Raw genomic sequence first — 20,139 nt, 5'->3', positions numbered from 1 at the left:
TTGTTAACTTTTTTTTTGAGAAAATCTGGCCATCTTTATTCATTCAAACACCAGGGACATAGGTACACGGTTTGGGGCGTGAGGAACGCCCAACCAAACATGACGACCTACATCTAAATTACAAGCAACTTGACAAAATTATGAGCCTCATAGTTAAAGTTTCTACCCTCGTGGATGAATATGCAAGAAGTAAAACTATTGCAATGAAGCATTATTTCATGTACTATTATCAAAAGCTACCAACTAATCTCCTATGTTAATTTTCGTAACAAAACTCGGCCGAATATAGGCCTAAAACAACCTAATAGGCTGAATAATACGTGGCCTGACCCATTTACTATAGGGGTCACGCAAGCAGGCATAGTGTCGTGCCTGACACGTTTAGCCCAGGCCAGGCCATGCCGGGCTGTCTAACACGGGATCCTATTTGGCGCATAGGTCGTCCGATAGCGACCGTGCGTTTTGGGAAGGTTCAACCTTCCCAAACCGGTATTCTTTATTTTTTCCTTGCTTTTCCTTTGATTTTTTGTCTCCTTTTCTTTTTTCTTTTTTTCCTATTATATTTTCATTTTCCTTTTTGTCATATTTTCTTTCCAAACTCACGATTGTTTCTGAAATATGGGATTTTTCTTTAAATTGGCGATTGTTTTAAATCTAGGATCATTTTTAAATTGGTGAAACATTTCTCGAAGTTCGAACATTTTTCAAATAGGTGAACATATTTGGAAAATCAAAACCGAATTCAAGAAATGTTCGCCATATTAAAAAATGTTCATGAATTTTTAAAACATGTTCATCATATTCAAATAAGTTCTTGAATTCAAAATTTGTTCATCAAATTCAAGAAAATATTCATTGAATTTACATTTTTTATCTAATACAAAAAATCTTCAACAAAAATTTAAATTTTGTTCATCAAAATTATTATTTTTTTCATTTTTTAAGAAGTTATGAGCATTTTTATGAATTTGGTAACATTTTTTTTGAAATTTTAAATGTTTTCGAAAAACCAGAACACTTATAAAGAAGCAAAAGAAAACAGAAAGAAACAAAAATAAAAAACAGGGGAGCCCCGCCCCGCACCCGGGCCGCCCCAAGATTGCGCGTGGGGAGCAAGGGGTGCGCGCTGCCTTCTTTCGAAATCACTAGTTTTTTTTATGGAGAAATCATTAGTTGAGGAGTACTCGTGTGCCACTTGTCGCAACCTGAGAGTTTTCTCTTTTTTCGTAGATCCGTTTATTCAAAATGTTTTATCTCTTAAATCGTGTGTCCAAATCTCGAACCGCTTTCATTGTTGGATTCCTCGCGTCGAGATCTTCAAAATTAGATCTCATGTTGATAGGTTTTAATGAACTTTTTTTCACGAAAAAACCCGGACGAAAAAACCGAATAGGGAGCATGGTTTTTTCCTTTTCAGAAAGAGGCACGTCCGTGCCTCTCACGAAATCACAATCGTGCCTCTCGCGGAAGCAAAACTGTGTCTCTCACGGATGGAAAAACACACACACGTTTTCTTCCGTTTTCGAGGAAGCACAGCCGTGACTCTCGCGAAAACACAACCATGTCTCTCGCGAAAGCAAAATCGTAATTCTCGCGAAAGAAAAATAAAACATAATTCGTTTCCGAGAGGCACGACCATGACTCTCGCTAAAGCACAACCGTGCCTCTCGCGGAAGCAAAACTGTGACTCTCGCGAAAAAAATACGTTTTTTTTTCGTTTCCAAGACGCACGGCCGCGACTCTCGCGAAAGCACAACCATGACTCTCACAGAAGCAAAACCGTGACTCGCGAAAGAAATAATAAATAGAAAACACATTTTTTTTCCGTTTCCGAGAGACACGGCCGTGACTCTCGCTAAAGCACAACTTTGCCGCTCGCGAAAGCAAAACAGTGACTCTCGCGAAAGGAAAAAACAGATAACGTGTTTTTTCCGTTTCCAAAAGGCACGGGATTGTGCTTTTGCGAGAGTCATGGCCGTGCCTCTCGGAAACGAAAAAAAACATGTTTTCTATTTTTTTTCTCTCGCGAAAGAAACAAAAATAAAAAACAGGGGAGCCCCGCCCCGCACCTGGGCCGCCCCAAGACTGTGCGTGGGGAGCGAGGGAGTGCGTGATGCCTTCTTTCAAAATCACTAGTTGAGGAGTACTCGTGGGCCACTTGTCGCAACCTGAGAGTTTTCCCTTTTTTCGTAGATCCGTTTATTCAAAACGTTTTATCTCTTAAACCGTGTGTCCAAATATCGAACCGCTTTCACCATTGGATTCTTCGCGTCGAGATCTTCAAAGTTAGATCCCATGTTGATAAGTTTTGACAAATTTTTTTCACAAAAAAATCGGACGAAAAAACTGAACAGAGAGCATGATTTTTTCCCTTTCAGAAAGAGGCACGTCCGTGCCTCTCACGAAATCACAATCATGCCTCTCATGGAAGCAAAACTGTGATTCTTGTGGAAGGAAAATACACGTTTTTTTCGTTTTCGAGGAGGCACGACCGCGACTCTCGCGAAAACACAACCGTGCCTCTCGCGAAAGCAAAACCGTGATTCTCGCGAAAGAAAAGGAAAACATAATCAATTTTCGAGAGGCACGGCCGTGCCTCTCGCTAAAACACAACCGTGCTTCTCGCGGAAGTAAAACCGTAACTCTCGCGAAAGAAACATAAAATAAAAAATATGTTTTTTCCGTTTCCGGGAGGCACGACCGTGACTCTCGCGAAAGCACAACCGTGCCACTCGCGGAAGCAAAACCATGACTCTCGCGAAAGGAGAAAAACAGAAAACATGTTTTTTTTTCTATTTCCAGGATACACGGCTGTGACTCTCGCTAAAGCACAACTGTGCCTCTCGCGAAAGCAAAACCGTGACTCCCTAAAAAAAATAACAAATAACGTGTTTTTTTCGTTTCCGAGAGGCACGGCCGTGACTCTCGCGAAAGCAAACCGTGCCTCTTACGAAAGTAGAAAAACACGTTTTTTTACGCCATTTTTTTTGATTTTTTTATTGAAAAGCTAAGGAAGACCGGTGAAAAACCAAAACAAAAAAAAGTCAGAAAAGAACCATTTAAAAAGCCGAAAACGCTGAAAAAATAAAAAAAAAATCTGAAAAGAGCGTCCGGAACGCGACAGGTGGGCGCGCTGATCGTTAGAAGGCTCTCGCACGTTTTTTTTTTTTTGAGGATTTCGCACGTTAACTGGTTGCTCTCTTTCTTTTCTTTTCCCAGCGCGCAGGTCGCGGTATAGGATGTCCCCTGTCTGACCAGGTTTGACCCCAATGGCCGGGATTTCAGTTCGGACGTGCGAGGCGGAAAAACCACCGCGCACCCCGCCGTTATGACCGCCCGCCTGCCGCCGCCGCTCCGCCCGTCCTCCGCGCCGCCGGCTCCCGCCGTCACGCGCACGCTGCACGCGATCAACACCTGCACCTCCTCCACCGCGCTCGCGCCCCTCCGCGGCGCCATCCTCCGCGAACCCGCCCTCCTACGCTCCACCACCGTCGTCTCCGCCTTCTTCCTCGCCTGCGGCCGCCTCCGCCACCTCGCCCCCGCGCTCTCCCTCTTCGTCTCCCTCTCCCGCCCCCACGTCTTCCTGTTCAACTCCATCCTCCGCTCCCTCCACCCTGCGCCCGACTGCTCCCCGCTCCCGCTCTTCCGCCGCTTCCTCTGCCTCGGCGGCCGCCCCAACCGCTACACCTTCCCGCTTCTTCTCACCTCCCTTTCCTCCCTCAGCGACCTGAGGGCCGTGCATTCTCAGGTGGCCAAGTCCGGCTTCTCACGCGACCTCCACGTCCGCAACGCCCTTCTCGCGCGTTACGCCGCCTGCGACCCATGCCCGGCCCATGCCGAGCAGCTGTTCGACGAAATGGCCCACCCGGACGTTGTCGCGTGGACCACCATGATCACCTCATACAAGAATCGCGGCCGCAGCTTCAACGCCCTGGCCACATTCCGGCGGATGCTGTCTGCTTCTGTTGCCCCCAACCGTGTCACCATGGTCGCCGCGCTTGGCGCATGTGCGGCTCATGGTGCCATCGACACTGGCACTTGGATCCATGAGTACGTGCAGAAGCAGGGATGGGAGCTGGACGTTATATTAGGCACTGCACTCGTTGATATGTATGGGAAGTGTGGACATGTGGTCGACGGGGTTCGTGTATTCTCGGAAATGGCCGAGAGGAATGTATATACCTGGAACTCTATCATTGGAGCGCTTGCTCTTGCACAGGATGGCACAATGGCACTTCAGTGGTTCTATAGGATGGAGGCTGATGGTGTCCGGCCAGATGCAGTGACGCTCATTTCTGTTCTTTGTGCATGTGCCCATGCCGGGTTTGTTGACATTGGGAGGAAAATATTTAATTTGATCATACAAGGAAAGTATGGGTTTCAACCTGGAATCAAGCACTTCGGGTGCTTGGTTGATCTTCTTAGTCGCTCTGGACACCTGGATGATGCTGTTAGTGTTGTTGAGACAATGTCACAGCCAAATGCAGTCATCTGGGGCTTACTGTTGCGGGGTTGCAAGGCTCATGGTGACTCACGATTGAGTGAGCATGTGATGACAAGGTTGGTGGAGTTAGAGCCTGATAATGCTTCACATTATGTGCTGTTAGCAAATTTATATGCTGAGACAGGGAGGTGGCAGGAGGCTGAGGAGATCTTGCAGTGGATGAAGAAGAAAGGATTGAGGAAGGATGCAGGCTGGAGCCTAAGGATGTTAGGAGACAGGCTGTTGTTACCGAAATCTGGCAGCACGAAGCCAATGTTTCCGATCCAAGGATCTTTTGTGCGGTAACACAGGCCAAAGAAACGTATTACTGATGAATTATATGTGTTTCATGAGGAACATTGGAGGGTGGATTGATGCACATTTAGAGAAGCAAGAACTTGCTTATCACTCCAAGTTGCGAGGACGAGAACTTGAGACCATGGACATCGATTTGGGAGCAGGAATTTGAGAAACATGCGGCTGGGTCTCCTAAATCATTGTTGAATTGGTGCCAGTGAGACTAGAATTGCTTGGGGCACACATGCTTGGTTTGATGTGAAAAGGTTTGTTAAGCTACAACATTGTTAGTTACTGCTGATAGTGTGCATATAGTCATCCGTAATAAAGAAATGCTAATATTCAGGGAAAGAAGATAAGCCTTTAACTCTTATTTCACAAATCCTTTAGTTCTGAGTTTTCTCGGAAACACACCTCCTGCAGGCAGTGGCGGTGCCAGGATTTTAATCATGTGTAGTCAAGTCAATCTTGTGTGGTCAAGATATATGTATTTCTACAAATTTTGTATTATTTTTTGCATGATTTGTGCTTATATATGATACTTTTTCCACAAAGCCGTGTAGTCATTTGACTACACAGCCTATACATTGGCTTCGCCTCTGCCTGCAGGCTATGGCCCTTGCACGAAAAAAGAAGGAGCACGAACTTTGAACTGTCGATCTGAATTGTGCAATGGACTTTTGTTGTAAAAATAATACATTTGCATCCTTGGCTCTTGTAATATTGAGGTTTACAAGGCTGTTCGCCACTCTTAACAAAAATGAGCATTGTTGTAACTTAATGCCATTATTAGTTATAGAGTTTTGCTTTTTTCAACAAATGCATTTCTAATTGACTATTTCTTCAGTCAAACTAATAAAAATTTGACTGGCAATATGGTAGGAACTTGTACCCTACCAGGCCTGGGACGTAAGCAGTAAGGGAAGGAGGGGGCTGGGCGAGGCGATGAGCGGCCGCGCCGGCGGTTGGGCGCCGTCGCGGGAGAGGATGGTGGCGGCAGCGGCGCAAGGGCAGAGGGCGGCTAGGGTTCCGGCTCCTCTGGGAGCCGGGCAATAGAGATAATATTCTTATTGCTTAATTCCAAAAAGAGTCTTACAGCCTATATTTATAACCTAGATAACTTGCATAAGAATTAACCTAAGATAACTTGCATAAGAATTAACCTAAGATAACTTGTGGGCTAAGATGCCCGGTGGGCCTAGCTAAACCGGCCATAACACTTCTCCCCGCCTGCACAAACAGCTCGTCCTCGAGTTGTAAGGTGGGGAAGCGCTTGCGGAACTCCTCGAGGCGATCAGCCAGCGTCCAACACCTTCTCGACAGCTGGGGCGGCCAGGTCAGCAGCGACGGCGTTCTCCGGAATGTAGTCTGCAACCTCCAGGTAGAAGAGTCGCGGGCAGGCATGGCCGGGCGTGTAGGGCTCGTCGTAGTTGAAGCACAACCCTTGGCGGCGACGTTCGAGGAGCTCGGCTGGGGTGAGCCGGCGGAACGGGCGTCCCGCGGTTGCGGCGAGGGGTGCCGCAGAAGCTTGCGCAGTCCGACCTTGCGCGGAATCCGGCCTGGGTCGCGACCTAGCGGTCCGGAATGGTGATTCCTGCTGGATGGCCACTGCGCGGCGCTCGAACGCGCGGGCGTAATACATGGCCGACTGGAGATCCTGGGGTCCCCGAAGCTCCACGTCCACGAGGATGTGATCCGGAAGGCCACCGACAAAGAGGTCGGCCCGCTGCTGCACCGTCACACCCGACGCATGGCATGCCAGGGCCTGGAAACGGTCGGCGTAGTCCTGCACCGTGGAGGTGAAGGGAAGGCGGCCGAGCTCCGCCAGGCGGCTCCCGCGAACCGGGGGCCCAAAGCGGAGGAGGCAGAGCTCGCGGAAACGATCCCACGGGGGCATGCAGTCCTCATCCTGCTCGAGGGCGTAGTACCATGTCTGGGCGGCCCCGCGGAGATGGTAGGAAGCCACCCAAGTGCGCTCCGACGCGGGCGTGCGCTGTCCGCGGAAGAACTGGTCACACTGGTTGAGCCAGTTAAGCGGGTCGTCCGAACCGTCGTAAGTGGCGAAGTCGATCTTCGCGAACCGGGGCGGCTGCTGGTGTGGCGCGCCATGGCCCACTGCCTCGGCGGTGCGGAGGGCTGATGACGGTGCTCGGTCCATGGTGGGAAGGCCGGTGTAGTTTCCTGTGGCGCCCGACGCCTCGGGCTGCAACTGGGAACCCGACGGCGGCCGGGCCTCCGTGTAAGCCGGCGGAGGGGACGTCCCGTGGAGCCAGCCTGGAAGCGGAGACGGTGACGACGGAAAACGGACCTCCTGGATCGGGAGTCCGCTCGGCGCGGACTGGCCCAGGCTAAGGTTGGGCGGGGGCGGTGGTGGCACCTGCACGGTGGCCGCCAGGAGGGACGACGCGGCGGGGAACGGCGCGGTCCAGGCCGACCACTGCGGGCCCTGGGCGGCGGGTGGCGCCGCGAGTGCCGGCGTCGGCCACTGGGGCCAAGGTGGCGTCGAAGCCGTCGGTGATGGGAGCGCCGGGTATCCCCCGGTGATGGCCGCGGGAACGGAGTACCATGGCAGTGCCGGCTGTCTCGCGGGCACGGCCGGGTGGAGCGGCGGGGGCGGCCCGTACGGGCTAGCCAAGTAGAGGCGGATGCCCTGGACCGCGACGACTAGGTCGTTGAGCACGCCGGCCATGGCCTCCAGCGTAAACTGCTGCGGGACGGTCTTGGCCGTAGGCAGTAGGGGAAGGAGGGAGCTGGGCGTGGCGATGAGCGGCCGCGCCGGCGGTTGGGTGCCGTCGCGGAAGAGGAAGATGGCGGCGGCAGCGCAAGAGGCAGGGGGCGTTGGCAGGCAGCGGCGGCGGTGCTGGTGGTGGCAGCGGGTTTGGTGGCGGCGAGGACATGGTCGAAACCCGGGTACCTGGAACTTGTACCCTACCAGGCCTGGGACGTAAGCAGTAAGGGAAGGAGGGGGCTGGGCGAGGCGATGAGTGGCCGCGCCGGCGGTTGGGCGCCGTCGCGAGAGAGGAGGGTGGCGGCAGCGGCGCAAGGGCAGAGGGCGGCTAGGGTTCCGGCTCCTCTGGGAGCCGGGCAATAGAGATAATATTCTTATTGCTTAATTCCAAAAAGAGTCTTACAGCCTATATTTATAACCTAGATAACTTGCATAAGAATTAACCTAAGATAACTTGCATAAGAATTAACCTAAGATAACTTGTGGGCTAAGATGCCCGGTGGGCCTAGCTAAACCGGCCATAACACAATACCATTTTAAATGTTTAGACTGAAAACCTGAAAAATCGTATCTACATATTTGTCTTAAAAAAGGTTTCCAAATTGTTATTATTTTCTTGGTTTTATACATATTGTGGAAATTAGTGGTCAAAGTTACATCTTGAAGACCATGTGGATTTCCGAAATGTCATTTATTCTGAACTGAAGGAGTACTAGTAAACTAGATTTGGTGCAGAAGGAGACACAATTAATATATACCTAATTAAGAGCATCTTGAGTTAATATTTTAATACTGCCATAAAAGCTAACTATGTGCATCCTCAGTAGCATAAGTCATCCATGACGCAGCCTGTGAAAAATACAAATGAATACGACAACACAAGTTGGTTGGTACCGCTTTGGACAAGAAAATATCTCATTTTCTTAGCTCTGAGTGGCCTATAGAAATTTGAGGGACCAGCAGGAAAACTGTTACTTGATGGTGACCCAGTTATGGGTTATCAATCACTTCTGAGCACTCTATTATTGCTAGGTAAAAGATGTATCCAATCCTTGGAAACACCACCATGTTTCAGTGTGCTTTCGAAGTGGATGCATATCTAAAATATTGTCTTCCCTGGATTTTTCTGTCTTTGCTCGTTTGGCTCCAGACTCCAGTGTGACTCATAAAAGTAGATATGTTGCCAGTATAAAGCTGCACAGAGCTTACAAAAGGATGAAGCTCTGAAGGTACATAACAAAACATGGCTCCCCTGACTCCCAGACTTGTGGTGCCCATAGATGTGAAGAAGAAGCCATGGGAGCAGAAGGTTCGTCTCCATAACCGCTGGCATCCGGATATCCCTCCTGTTGCTGATGTAACTGAAGGGGAATTATTCCGTGTTGAGATGGTCGATTGGACTGGAGGACGGGTTAGAGATGATGACTCTGCAGATGATATCAAATTTCTGGACCTCAAAATTGTAAGTATGCAATTTTTTTATGGAAGAGATGTTGTTTGATGTGCGCTTCATTGTAGTATTTCTCATCAAAAGCAAGTCTTGTGCCAAACTGAATATGGGTTTTCTACAGACTCATTATCTCAGTGGCCCCCTTAGAATAGTTGATGCTGAAGGGGTTCCAGCTTCACCTGGTGATCTTCTTGCGGTAGAGATCTGCAACCTCGGTCCGCTCCCTGGTGACGAGTGGGGTTATACCGGAATATTCGAAAGGGAGAATGGAGGCGGGTTCTTAACCGACCACTTTCCAAGTGCAAGAAAAGCCATTTGGTATTTTGAAGGAATTTATGCATACTCCCCTCAGATACCAGGTAAAAGTTCTTGTGTGAATGAAGCGTTTCAGCTTTAGATCGTTCAGTAGTCCCATTTCTGCATACCAGGTGTTCGGTTTCCGGGATTAACTCATCCTGGTATAGTGGGAACTGCACCATCAGTTGAGCTTCTTAATATATGGAACGAAAGGGAAAGAAAATTGATTGAGACAGGTCACGAGTCTCTGAAACTGTGCGAAGTTCTACATCAGAGACCCCTTGCTAACTTACCAACCTCTGATAACTGCTTACTTGGAAAGGTACGATGTGCTGCCTCATGAATGGTTCCTTTAACTGCAGTACTTATAATTAGTAGTTAATCTTCTTATGTGGCTCAGAATTCCAGTACAACTGTTTTACAGGCAGATATTAATCTAGGAGATATAAGCTATCTGTGTTAAAAAACAGGGGCCTTCCTCCTTCCTTGCATAATGAAATCGGCATTAATTTTACAATGTGAAGGACCTCAGGGACAGACACATTTATCTGCGCTTCATTGAAGTTTAAGGTGTACAGACACCACTTGGAAAATAACATAGTGTTTTATACTCATAAACGTTTTTGTCGGACGGTGAACAGAGATGACCACAGCGCGTAGGTCAAAACAGTCAACTTTATCACCTGGAATCTGAATCATCATTAGCACGCCATTCGATCCCTCCAGGCGATCCTCATTTGTTCACCTCACTTCTTCAGCAGCAAAATGCAGTGCTCTATCAGCTGAGATTGTGTATCGTTGCATAGAAGTTTCCTTCACTGCATCGAGTTTGTCGATGCAGCATGCTCCTCAGCACCCCTGGAAACACATATCATTCCTTAGCTTCCATAAACTTCACAATACAGCCAAGTTACATGAGACAATCTCTAATAAACATTAAATAGGTGGCAGGCCAGGTCTGGCTAACAACCACACAGTCAAAGAACAAGTCGGAAAAAGTTCATAATTGATGTCATTGACCTGACGCATGTCGTTAACCATGAGCCAGAAGGAAATGTTGATTCATGTAGGTACTGTAAGCTTCCATACAGCAGGAGTGTATATAGGAACGATCTCACCAAGAATATCGCCACCACATAGGTAGACTGAGCATATTATACTCCCAAAATATAAATTGCCAGCCAGGAAAAAAATCAGATTCACTTGTCAGGTTCGTAAAACTAGCAATCTGAAATCTCAAGTCCTATGTTCATCGATACTTTGTTTAAATGTATATGGCTAAATATAGGTATGTTGACAATGCATACAATGTTTGCAGATTCAAGAAGGGACTGCTGAATGGCAAAAAATTGCAAATGAAGCAGCAAGAACTATTCCTGGAAGAGAGAATGGGGGGAATTGTGACATAAAGAATCTAAGCAGAGGTTCCAAAGTTTATCTACCAGTATTTGTTGACGGAGCAAATCTGAGTACTGGCGATATGCACTTTTCCCAAGGTGATGGTGAAGTGTCATTTTGCGGAGCAATAGAAATGAGTGGATTCCTTGAGCTAAAGTAATTGCCTTTGTCCTTGTCTACACTTTTCAATACTTGTTACATTTATTAGCTTTCAAATTCATCTGGTATCTCATGGTTGTTTACTGGACCTCTTACTCCAAGAGTCGACCAAAAGAAACCAGTCACAACAGCCCAGATCCATTATGTGAGAGAACTTCCCATCATTAGGTTTCACCATTCTTTATCAAGAAACTAGGCTGACACATTACAAGGAAGCATCTCCATAGCTGGTTGCTTGAAACTTGTCAGATTCAGATGGGCAGAGAGAAACAGATGGAGATAGGAGCATAGAAGATGTATTCATTGGATCAAGCTGTATTACGCTATGCCACAAGGCCTACAATAGCTCACTACACTGGTTTAATGTGTCGCGTCTTCATGGTTTTAGGCTGATGCTTCTGTGGCATAGTGCATTACTCGTGGGATCAGACTCCTCCGCTAGTGCATAGCTTATTTCTAACCACACTGGCAACTCATATCACACCTAATAAATTGCAACTCTCAGTTCAACAATTTTGTAGGAGTTGCTGAATTTGCTGGTTAGATAACAAAATCTGTCCATGTGATTTACTTCTCGTGCCATGCTTCTGAAATTCCACTAATTTCACCATCACATTTGTGCAGGTGTGAAATCATAAGAGGTGGGATGAAGGAATACTTGACTCCTGTTGGTCCAACAGCACTTCATGTGAATCCTATCTTTGAGATAGGTCCAGTGGAGCCACGTTTCTCAGAATGGTTAGTCTTTGAGGGCATCAGTGTAGATGAGTCGGGGAAACAGCATTTCCTTGATGCATCAGTTGCATACAAGCGTGCAGTTCTCAATGCCATTGAGTATCTTTCCAGATTTGGGTACTCCAAGGAGCAGGTAGGCAGTAGGTTTACTGTCATCCTGCAAGTATCATGTTAGAAGAACATTATCTTAAAAAGATACAGTATTAATGTTGGGTTATATGCAGGTCTATCTTTTACTGTCATGCTGTCCATGTGAGGGTAGGATATCTGGAATAGTAGACGCCCCTAATGCAGTGGCGACACTTGCGATCCCTACAGCAATATTCGACCAGGTATCCTGCAATAGCCCCAACAAACTGTTTTGTGGACATTTCAAATGATGTGCATTTTATTTATTGCTGTGCATTTTTTCATGTTCTTAATAAGAACAAAGCGACAAGGTTGTGATTCATGCCTTTGGTCTTGATCTTGTATCTAGCTTAAGACATTTGCTTAGAAACCGAAAAGTGGTTCCCATTGACAACTAGCAGAGATATGTGTGTACGTTTTATGTATCACATCAGATCAATATCGATACTGCTAGGTTTAAACCAAAAGCACTGTAAATATGTGCCCAGTTACTCCCTGAAAATGCGAGTCTAATCAGTAATAGGCAGATGTAGTGGTAGTATATAGGTATATAGACTATCCATGTTTCTTTCTCCACTTGCTTAAATTGTCTGAGTTAGCTTGGTTGCACTTGTTTGATGGTTTGCATCATGAAGTTATTTCTTATAAACCAATCTGGATTAGATCAAACAGTCACAGTTAAGGTCAAGTAGAGGTAGATCATTATATCTGTATGTATATACTACTTCCAGAGGTTTGCATGAAGAACTCAGAGAAGTAAGGGCAAAGTAATGCACACAGACAAATTGAATTTTCATCGTGGACATATCGACTTTGTCTACTTGTGATTAATATTTGCCAGTTTCTGGTTATTTTCTTGGTAAATTGTAGCTAACCTTTCTATTGTTTCCCGCAAAAAAAAAAACCTTCTATAGTTTGCACACAATCTGGTCCACCCTTATTCAGTTATTTTAAAGGGGCTTCTAGTTATAATGGGCAGATTATGACTCTTGAGAGTATCCCCTTCATTCTTAGGCATTTTGAATATTATGAGTATTTTAATTTTGAACTCCAGTGCATGACATTTCAATTATTTATAGGATATAAAGCCAAAACGCCTGGGGCATGGACCGAAATTGAGAAGACTTCCGGATGTTCTGAGATGAAGGTGCAGTAGACACCTTCCTGTAACACAGGACCAATATCATGTTTAGAATATCTAACAATAAATCTAAATAATCATCTTTAGTATTCCACAACCATCTATGTTTGTGCAACACGAATGTGGACGTGTTGTTGTAATATGGGGTTTCTTGTTTCTCGATACTTGATAATTTATATATCAGACAATCGACGTATATGAAGGCACCTATATGCATATTCTCTATATTGCTGCATAGTTTTGTTATGTAGGTCATGGAGACATTTTACCTGTTATTACTATTGAAATTGAAATTATGCCACTCTCCCAATAAATTGCTGCTCTTCTAGACCTTAATTAGGAAATGCGTTCTCAACTTCAGATGTGAAAAATGGCAAGTGTACATGGGAAAAAAAAATATCTCGGTCAATATATGAGAAGTCACATTACAATCACGGTTTCGGTGTCCCACTCTCTTATTTGTTTTCTGTATCTGTATGCAACTTATAGTAGGTTGAGACAAGTTTAGAGTTTCATTATTTCAGAATTGAGAGCAACCACAAGGAGTTAGAAGTTCTGTCTGAAGTTAGGGGCGAGATGTACGTATGTAGAGCCACTCAGTACTAGATTAGTGACCCTATCCTTCTTTCTTTTAACCAGAGGAATCATTTTGTAAAAATATAGTAAAAAGGAGTAATGTAACATTAACATAGTACCATAGTACAATTAATTGAGTCAACAACAGACAGACATGCATGTAATGTAATCATTGTGATGCCTGAAAGAAGAGGAGTAACTGAATATTGTTGAGGGGTATATATGTAGTATGACGATGCTCCGCTGGAGATGAACACTGTCGCTCCCTCTAATAGAACCAGAGAGAAGAAAACATATACTCCCTCCGTTCCTAAATGTAAGTCTTTCTAGAGATTTTAATGCGAACTACATATGGATGTATATAGACGTACTTTAGAGTCCAGGTTCACTCATTTTGCTTCGTATATAGTTCGTAGTAAAATCTCTAGAAAAACTTATATTTAGGAAGGGAGGGAGTACCTAGTTATGTAATGTAGGTACGTCAACAAAGAAAGGTGAGATGGATGGATACCCGACAAGGCCGGTCTATTATGCATTCGGCCAAGAATGACGTTTCCCACTTAGCATTACAAACACACGCCACTTGACTTGACTCCACATAAGAAATGACACGACAGATAGTTGCATTAGTAACTACTAGCACAATCTAATAAGTACTGGACGACGAGCCAGCCAACAGCAATTAAAAGTAGCTAGGAATTGTCACACAGGACACAACAAACAGGTTCGTACAACACATTATTTTAGTAGACACATCGACTAGTAGCAGCAGCAAAGTAGTGTATGTATGCTAGCTGAATGGCATGGACGGACGGACGGACGGATCGATCGACGCCATAATCCGTCGACCGATTGGATCGAGTCCAACCAGCAGCTGGTGGTCACTTCTTGGGCGGTCCGTACTTGGGGCAGGCGGGGCTGAAGTGCTTGGAGAGCACCCTGGAGTTGAGCAGCTCGATGATGGGGCCGAAGGAGACGCACCGTGGCGCCTTGTACTGGTTGATGGAGGCGCCCCGGGAGATGGCGTAGTCCATCACCTCCTCGAAGGTGCCACCCCGCACCACCCTGATCTCCAGCGGCCCGATGGCGTCGCCGTTCCGCCCCTGCCGGTATACCGAGTTGAGCGCCTCCTCCATCTCCAGGCAGCACCGCTCGAACACCGCCGCCTCCGGCCACAGCCCCTCGCGGCAGTCCTTGAGCATCAGCTCCCAGTACACCACGTAGTGCCCCGGGATGGTCGTCGCGTCCGCCTCGCTCGTGTACTCCACGATGCTGGCCCCGTAGGGCGCCAGCAGCCTCGCCGCGCGCTCCACCGCCGCCTGCAGCTCCGCCTCGTCCGTCTTGTCCGAGTCGATGCTGAGGAGCACGTTCTTGCGCCGCACGAACCTGAACTGCGGCGCCGCGTTGTGGAACCCGGTCACCTGCAGGATGTCGCCCACGCGGTACCGGCACAGCCCGGCGTACGTCGTGATCACCAGCTCGTACTCCTTGCCGACCTCCGCGTCGGCGAGGTCCACGAGGCGCGGCGGCGGGTCGTCCATGGACACCGCCGGCGCCTCCGGGTCGTGCGGCATCAGCTCGAAGTACCCCATGTTGGGCATGATCGTGTAGGAGACCTCCGACGGGTCGCACATCGGGCGGAGGTTCAGCCCGAAGTAGCACTCCGAGGAGGCGTACATGGTGCACGCCATTGGGAGCCCGCCGCTGTAGAACTTGAGCGTGGGGATGTACTGCGCCATGGCCCCCGTCACGATCACGTCCAGGTACTTGGTGTTGGGCCACATCCTGGTGATGATCCCCTCCCAGTTGTCCTTGGCGCACTCCGCCGCCACGAACGCCGCGAGGTCCGGGTTGGGCTCGAGGACCTCGGCCACGGCGGCGCGGATGGACGGCTCCACCACCTTGGCGCTGAGCGTGCCGGTCTCGATGTCGCGGGCCAGCTCCTTCCAGTGGAGCTGCAGGAAGCGGATGGCACGGAGCAAGCCGGACGCGAAGACGGCGCCGACGCGGAGCACCTCGGTGCGCACCAGCAGGCCGCACAGCATCTGCGAGTACATGGACTGGAAGGAGTCGGTGCAGAGGATGGCCGGCGTGGGGCTGGTGTACACCTGGTACGCGTCGAACGGGCGGTACTTGAAGTGGTCGCTCTTGTAGTAGCTGGTCAGCACTGGCCTCGCCGGCAGCCCGCCGGGCGTCTTGGTCTCCGACTTGATGAAGAGGAAGTAGAGCCCCTTGCCCTTGTCCAGCCCCGGGACGAACCTGCATGCATGCCACGTTCTCATCCAATCAGTCACTCATGCATGCCATGCTTCCTCCATCATGTTTTTTTTTTTGCATTAAGTTTACCCCAAATTTTTTGATCTAGCTAGAAAGTGTTTTATACTACCCCAATTTGAATTTGATGCACGCCTAGCTAGCTACCTAGCTAGCAAGTGCTAATCATTGATCCGGAAAGGATCCTCATATTCATATATACATCGGCATAACGATCGATCGATGTTAACACGACCCGTATATATATATGAAGAAATCGAGCATTTGACCAACTGATCAATACTACATACAGTGCGTAGTTGTTGCACCGTTCTTTTCGCCGTGGATATATATATACACAACAATGTTGGAGCGGTGCAGACGGAAGCAAACGGATTTGTTTTTGCGCATGCAGTCTGCGCGCATACCTCTCAATCTCTATGTGTTTATGTATATATGCAAGTTGGTTGGGTCCTCTCCTCTCTCCGAATGTGCTGCAGTGGCTTATTCTGGCGGGACATGGAAGATATTGCACTTGTCGCCTTGTCACTCCAACGTCCCGGCCGGTTACGTGCGCACGTAGGCATCATGCGATAGACTTTGAAACGCCACAATGTTATTCTAGGAAGCTAGCCGGCCCGGCCGTTAGAGGTTTACAAATAGGCTAGGGGGAGGAATCTTGGCGCCTAAAAAGTAGAGAGAGGGAGAGGGATCGCCCAAGGCATCACTGGCGTCTAAGATACAAACACATTATTTTAGGCCCGGTGTGGATGAATGATTAGTTAGCGAGCGACCTCGACCCAGCAGGCAGTTGCCGCATTTCCTAGCCAAGCCCAGCTGAGGTCAGGAAGGAGGCCACAAACGCATGACTGCTAGCTCCATCATGCATGTCTGTTCCGTTATTTTTAGCATGTGTAACAGACTATTTCATGATTGATTGCCAAGCCTAGCAAGAGACATACGTATGTAGCTAGCGCTTAACTGAACCCCAGCCCAGCCCAGCCGTATATACAGACTTATTAGGTGATGTGATAATTAAGATAATACAGTAGGATTTGGTTAGCATCTCTAATAAGTCTTAATTTGGATGCAGATCGATCGAGCAGTCGATCGAACGGGCATTAAATCCAGTCGTCGGTGCAATCAACCAAATTATGGTGAGGAAGAAAACAAATTAAAGGAGAAATAAGTAAGTAGAAGATGACAGTAAGAAGAGAGCTAGCACGCACAGGTTCATGACGGGCATGAGGAGGCTGTAGAGCATCTGCCTCCTGTCCAGCTCATCCTCGATGGTCGGCATTAGCTTCCTCTCCCCGGCTGACGTCCCCGAGCTGCATTAGTTAAGTAAAACGTCAATTTACCGGCCACTATGAAACAGCTAGCCTACTCATTCACTCAGCAAGGAAAAATTAAATGAGTACTCGGTGCTGGCTGGCTGGCTAGAGCACGCAAAGGGCAGGGAGGGAGAGGTGCATGGTACTGGCCTGGTCAAGAACTCGGAGATGGGGTGGGAGGAGATGATGTTGGAGCGGTCGCCGTTGGCGATGCGCTCGATCTCCGGGCGGAGGTCCTCGTAGGTCACCACGGGGACGCGGGCCTTGAAGGCGTCGCGGTCGGTGCAGCCCTCCATGCCGTGCCGGCGGAGGTACTCGGCGCCGTTGTTCCGCGCCAGGATCGCCGCCAGCACCCTCTGCTGCTCGTCGTCGAACCCCTTGGTCAGCTGCTCGATCAGCTCCAGCTTCTCCGCGTCCCGCTCGCACGCCGCCACCCCGAGCGCCGTCTTCACCCTCCCCACCGCCGGCCCCGCCCCAACCCCCGCCGCGTCCGCCGTCGCCGGAGCCATGGCGCGCAAAGCTAGCGAGCAAGGAAGGGAGTCGCCCGAGCTGTGTTGTTGCTGGGCGGGTCGATGGGTGTTTCTTGCCGGCTTGTTGCTCTGGCTGGAAGGTTTGGTTTGCGGAGTGTGTGTAAGGAGGCGGTTGGTTACGGGAGGCTGGATGGGTTTATATAGGGAGCCAGCGCGCCGGAGAAGGGGATGAAGCCATGCAGACGTCGCGGGAGGCAGGCGTGGCCCACGCGGAGGTCCCTGGCCGAGCCCGGCGGGGGCACGTGGGGCCGCGCGGTCGGCCACGTCGGACGGCGGCGGGGCCCCCGACGCGACTCGCGGCCGGCGAGACCGGCAGGGCCATTGCCACTGACGACTCGGCGCTGGAAGACACCAAAGCCTGGCTGAACTTGGCTTGGATGGTTCCGCTTGTCGCCCCGGCCTCGCTAACTTTGGATTACCTTTGGATTAATGGCTGGCTCATGCATTTACCCGACCGTTCCGATTAAACTAACGCGGCGATAGGATAGAAAAATGCGGCAGGGGTTTTGCTGCCTGGGCATAGGTGTCGACGCGCCATGGACCGATCCGATGAGAACGAGTTGAGCGAATTGGGGTGGGCAGAGACCGAAAGGAGAGACGGGCGCTTTCTTGTCTTTGGGTGGCCCGATCCAGCCATTTCCAGCATCTTAATCTTTTTATTTTGATAATTTCCAGCATCTTAATCTATCTCTTGCGTTTCGCATATTTTCTGTCTTTCTTTCTTTCTTTGCTAGAGAGGAAATCTGTTCCTAGACTTTTCAGTCTTGATGAGGACGTGGCGCCACACTTCTTAGATTGACTCCGTACCGTGCTGATATCTACCCCTTCTCTATATATATCTATATCTACATTTATACCTATGCCTCTATCTATATTTATATCTTTTTATTTACGGGTATCTATACCTATATTTATACCCAAGTGATAAGTGTCACACGAGTGGCACGAAGCAATCCGACCATGACATTTTTTACAACTAAAGTTGCCATCCGAAAAGAAAAAACAAACTAAAAAAAAATGTAACTTGCCATCGGAAAAGAAAGTTGCCATGCTTGTCAACTAAAGTTGCTATCCTTGCGTCACTAAACTTGCCATAAAAAACATTCGGAGTGACCATGTGTTCGTGCCACACATACCTTATTTAGGGATATATCTATCTATGCTATTTTATACAAATAAAACAAGATGCATTTCTCTGAAGTTTTAGTGTGTTCATCATATAAAATTATTTTTTACATGACGTGGGTCAAGGGGCCCACTTCACATTTTTTCCTTCAATTGGGGTGCAGGAAAATAAATAAATTAGCATCTTCTTTGTAAACTACGCTCCGAGTAGGTCGACTGCAATTACATAATGCTTGCCGCGTTGGGTCTGAAAAAACCCTCCAACTCAATAAGTCGTCTCTTCTTGTTATCACTAAAAATAGTATCACCTCACCCCTTAGAACAAAAACCATCAATTTATATACGTCTTGGAGTTGCCTATCATCAATCAATTCAATAAGTCGGCTTGGGAATCAATAAGCGGAGGATGAGGATAATGACGTGAGAAGAAGAGAATGAGTCTCGTTAAAGGAAGAATTGAATATGCCGTCCATGTGGTAATTAAGTGGTGCACAATTAAACGTCTTGCTGCATAATTAAAGGAGGTTGCACGTTGTGCATATTTGGATTCAGTAAGTGGTGCATAATTAGACAGAGGTGGACGGAAGACTGCATTGATGAATGCGAAGAACCTTGTTGTCTGGGTACTAGAGTAGCCCCCCGAGGGAGAGAAGAAGGATAATGGAGTGGGACGAACGGAAATAAGTGGACACATGAGACTGATGGCCCAAAAGTATAGGGGATCAATCATAGTCCTTTCGATAAGTAAGAGTGTCGACCACAACGAGGAGTAGAAGGAAATGACAAGTGGTTTTCTGCAAGGTATTTTCCGCAAGCACTAAAAGTAGCGGCCATAGATAGTTTTGTAAGGATTCGTAACATGCAACAAGTAATAATAGTAGCAAAGATGCAGCAAGATGGCCCATTCCTTTTTATAGCAAAGGACAAGTCGGAACGTTCTCTTATAATAAGCAAAGGGTTCTCGAGGAACATGAGAATTCTTTTCTATTCACATTCATCATATTTAGTTGATTTGCGTTCGCTACTTTGATAATTTGATATGTGGGTGGACTGGTGCTAGGGTGTGGTTCTTACTTGAATAAACAACCCTCTTATGATTACCCCCTCTCGCAAGCATCCGTAACTATGAAAGAAGAATTAAGATAAATATGACCATAGCATGAAACATATGGATTCAAATCAGCCCCTTGTGGAATAAAGCATAAACTAAGGTTTAAACTTCTGTCACTCTCGCAACCCATCATCTACTTATTACTCCGCAGTGTCTTTCCTTAGTCCCAAGTATGGTGAAGTGTCATGTAATTGACGTTCACATGACACTACTAAAGGAAGCAACAATACACATATCATAAAATATCAAACAAATACCAACTTCACATGATTACTTATAACAAAACTTCTCCCATGTCCTCAAGAACAAAAGTAACTACTCACAAATCATATTCAAGTTCAAGATCAGAGGGGTACTGAATATGCTTAAGGATCTAAACATATACTTCCACCA

At 47.8% G+C, this 20,139-nt stretch overlaps 3 protein-coding genes across 3 annotated transcripts; 2 read left to right on the top strand and 1 right to left on the bottom strand.

Annotated features, from left to right (window-relative positions):
- Positions 1 to 3,265: 3,265 nt before the first annotated feature.
- On the top strand, positions 3,266 to 5,287 carry LOC119277093 (pentatricopeptide repeat-containing protein At5g56310-like). Its single transcript, XM_037558314.1, has one exon. The coding sequence runs from the start codon at positions 3,329 to 3,331 to the stop codon at positions 4,787 to 4,789; it is 1,461 nt and encodes a 486-aa protein (XP_037414211.1). The 5' UTR covers positions 3,266 to 3,328; the 3' UTR covers positions 4,790 to 5,287.
- Positions 5,288 to 8,636: 3,349 nt separating this feature from the next.
- Positions 8,637 to 13,042, top strand: LOC119277094 (formamidase-like). The gene is made up of 7 exons (XM_037558315.1): positions 8,637 to 8,970; positions 9,080 to 9,317; positions 9,387 to 9,577; positions 10,574 to 10,809; positions 11,437 to 11,680; positions 11,772 to 11,879; positions 12,756 to 13,042. Exons 1-7 carry the CDS (start codon positions 8,752 to 8,754, stop codon positions 12,819 to 12,821), a joined length of 1,302 nt encoding a protein of 433 aa, XP_037414212.1. The 5' UTR covers positions 8,637 to 8,751; the 3' UTR covers positions 12,822 to 13,042.
- Positions 13,043 to 13,981: 939 nt separating this feature from the next.
- On the bottom strand, positions 13,982 to 17,832 carry LOC119279656 (probable indole-3-acetic acid-amido synthetase GH3.2). The gene is made up of 4 exons (XM_037560830.1): positions 17,695 to 17,832; positions 17,131 to 17,636; positions 16,876 to 16,977; positions 13,982 to 15,652 (listed from the first exon to the last, which is right to left on the bottom strand). Exons 1-4 carry the CDS (start codon positions 17,830 to 17,832, stop codon positions 14,275 to 14,277), a joined length of 2,124 nt encoding a protein of 707 aa, XP_037416727.1. The 3' UTR covers positions 13,982 to 14,274.
- Between the last annotated feature and the right edge of the window lie 2,307 nt (positions 17,833 to 20,139).

The sequence above is a fragment of the Triticum dicoccoides genome, chromosome 3B, assembly GCF_002162155.2.
Source record: "Triticum dicoccoides isolate Atlit2015 ecotype Zavitan chromosome 3B, WEW_v2.0, whole genome shotgun sequence".
Lineage (NCBI taxonomy): Eukaryota > Viridiplantae > Streptophyta > Magnoliopsida > Poales > Poaceae > Triticum > Triticum dicoccoides.
This window is presented reverse-complemented; position numbering and strand designations above follow the sequence as displayed.

What these genes read in the sequence shown, in the direction of transcription:
- LOC119277093 (XM_037558314.1), top strand. Translation starts at nt 3,329, where the DNA reads ATGACCGCCCGCCTGCCGCCGCCGCTCCGCCCGTCCTCCGCGCCGCCG.
- LOC119277094 (XM_037558315.1), top strand. Translation starts at nt 8,752, where the DNA reads ATGGCTCCCCTGACTCCCAGACTTGTGGTGCCCATAGATGTGAAGAAG. An exon ending in ATAACTGCTTACTTGGAAAG is followed by an intron (nt 9,578 to 10,573) that starts GTACGATGTGCT and finishes CAATGTTTGCAG; the next exon opens with ATTCAAGAAGGGACTGCTGA. An exon ending in TTGGGTACTCCAAGGAGCAG is followed by an intron (nt 11,681 to 11,771) that starts GTAGGCAGTAGG and finishes GGTTATATGCAG; the next exon opens with GTCTATCTTTTACTGTCATG.
- LOC119279656 (XM_037560830.1), bottom strand. Translation starts at nt 17,832, where the DNA reads ATGGCCCTGCCGGTCTCGCCGGCCGCGAGTCGCGTCGGGGGCCCCGCC. An exon ending in ATCTCCGAGTTCTTGACCAG is followed by an intron (nt 16,978 to 17,130) that starts GCCAGTACCATG and finishes TAACTAATGCAG; the next exon opens with CTCGGGGACGTCAGCCGGGG. An exon ending in CTCATGCCCGTCATGAACCT is followed by an intron (nt 15,653 to 16,875) that starts GTGCGTGCTAGC and finishes GCATGCATGCAG; the next exon opens with GTTCGTCCCGGGGCTGGACA.